Consider the following 1953-nt stretch of genomic DNA (forward strand, 5'->3'; position numbering starts at 1 on the left):
AGCCCTGCTTGCGGACCTGCGGCAGCCACTAGGCTCTTACAGTTTATCAGGAAGTTCAGCAAGGTGAAGGTGTTTGTTCCTTTCACTAACGCAAGGGATTCGGGTTTGTGATCCATCCGCACCTCATGCTTCTCCTTACGACTGCATTGGCTGGAGTCAAAGGAAAACCAGGAGGAAGTGAAAAGCATCAGTGCACCACAGGAAGAACCGGAGCAGTGCAATTCCGGAACTCTCCCACCCTGCCTCTGACCAATCAAGTCATTTGAACAAACCCCAAAAAACCCACGAAGCTTTACAATGATCTGGATTTGTTCTTCAAATACTAAGCAGCACCTTAAACCTCACTTCTGATTTCATTATTAAAGTCGTGAGATAAAAGCGTTTTCCAGGTTCAGTGTCTTACAGCTGGCAAGTTACGGTTACTGAATACCTATGAAGTTAGCAACTCCCACTTCTACTGTGAATTTGGCTTCAAAGAAAACATAAAAACATAAGCATTTGGAGTTTAGACCGGAAGTTTGCTTTTGAAGCGCATCCCCTGACCGTCCCCGCTCAGGGTGTGTTGCTGTGGGGCAGGCTCAGGAAGCTGAAAGGAGATTCCTCTTGGCCAAAAGCCAGCAGAAGCTGCCTGGGGCAGCGCAAGGGCAAAGGCAACCAGGGGAAAAGAGAGTTAATTGGTCCCTCTGAAACATGTACAGGTCCTCAGCAACAGCCGTTCTGGTCTACAGCCGTGTCCCTACGATGCCATGCTACTTCTATGTGTGAACCTAGCCTATATAAACATGCAGCCTTTTCTTTAAAAAAAAAAAAAAAAAAAATCTAATGAGGCTTTCCAGTAAACCTGTATGTGAGGTGACATGATCAGTTTGTGACCTAACAGATGGATCTTACAAAGCTACATTGACAATTCACAATGGCTTGTCCTTCAAGAAGAGGAGCATCTAGAAATACCTGTCATAAAGAAACTCAAAAAGACACGCAGAGTCTCGATACGAAGTAATGTGAGGATTAATGTTTGGAAATAAGTTCTCAAAAGCTCTTACAAAACTTAAATGTGTACCACAAAAAGATAGTATTCAGCAGGGTTTTCCAGTGTCATGATGCGCAAGGAAAGGATACAGTTTTATAGAAATAGCATCTGGTTTCTTAACCTTGTCTTGGACTCCCATCTCCTCAAGCCAAGAGAAGCTTTCATCATCATCATCATCGCTGGGAGCTGGTTCCCTAGGAAACACAGAATCAGTGTTAGGAAAGCAATACTTCCTCCTGAAGTTTTCCAAAGGGAATGCACAGGAGTCTGTAGACACCCATGAATTCCAGCGCTGTAGCAGATGTATTACATACCCTCCATCTTCCGTGCTGTTGCCCACTTCGAGGCTGCTGGCAACTTCCATTTCCAAATTCACTTCCGAGTTTTTCTGTTTCGGGGTTCTACTTTCTTCCACCAAAGGCAGAGAAAACTCTATGCCTTGAACGGGGGAGGAAAGCGAGCAATGAATGGTTTTGTAGCACAGCTAATGCACTTTTATCAGTTATTCGAATCCTAGTTGGGCTGGTTTCACCTTACCTTCATTTCTCATGGCTTCCCTTAAACCTCTAGTTGTGGGAGAAATTGCAGCTGTGATAACGTCACTTCCCGCAAGACCAGCCGCTCGGAACAGGACGGTAAACTGGTAGGTACATATATAGAAGTAGGGACACAGCTTGGCTTTGAGCAGGTTGTAGAGAGAAGTAAAGCTGACAGACCTGCAAATTAGAATCAAACAATTCTGTAGCTGAAGTTCATTCTTCACTGTTGACGTATCCAACGGGATTTCGCTGGGCGCTACCGATGCGCACCCTGCGCCGGTTTGAGAGCACGCTGAACGACTGGTCAGGTTTTCAGACGCGCTCAGCATCGAGCAAGCTGCGCTCCTCTGAAACGCAGCCTGTGGGAGAGCGCCGCGCTCTTCC

At 46.0% G+C, this 1953-nt stretch overlaps 1 protein-coding gene across 1 annotated transcript in view; it reads right to left on the reverse strand.

The window, feature by feature from the left end:
• Positions 1-1953, reverse strand: part of DONSON (DNA replication fork stabilization factor DONSON) — a 13544-nt gene that overhangs the window by 7340 nt on the left and 4251 nt on the right. The window contains exons 5-8 of the mRNA XM_035896424.1: positions 1568-1746; positions 1345-1468; positions 1120-1224; positions 9-141 (exon numbers count right to left, since the gene is read on the reverse strand). Of these exons, the coding sequence (XP_035752317.1) occupies positions 9-141; positions 1120-1224; positions 1345-1468; positions 1568-1746 (541 nt within the window). The remainder of the gene's footprint in view (positions 1-8; positions 142-1119; positions 1225-1344; positions 1469-1567; positions 1747-1953) is intronic.

This window comes from Egretta garzetta, unplaced genomic scaffold (genome assembly GCF_000687185.1).
Source record: "Egretta garzetta isolate BGI_Z169 unplaced genomic scaffold, ASM68718v1 scaffold45, whole genome shotgun sequence".
In the NCBI taxonomy this organism is placed as follows: domain Eukaryota; kingdom Metazoa; phylum Chordata; class Aves; order Pelecaniformes; family Ardeidae; genus Egretta; species Egretta garzetta.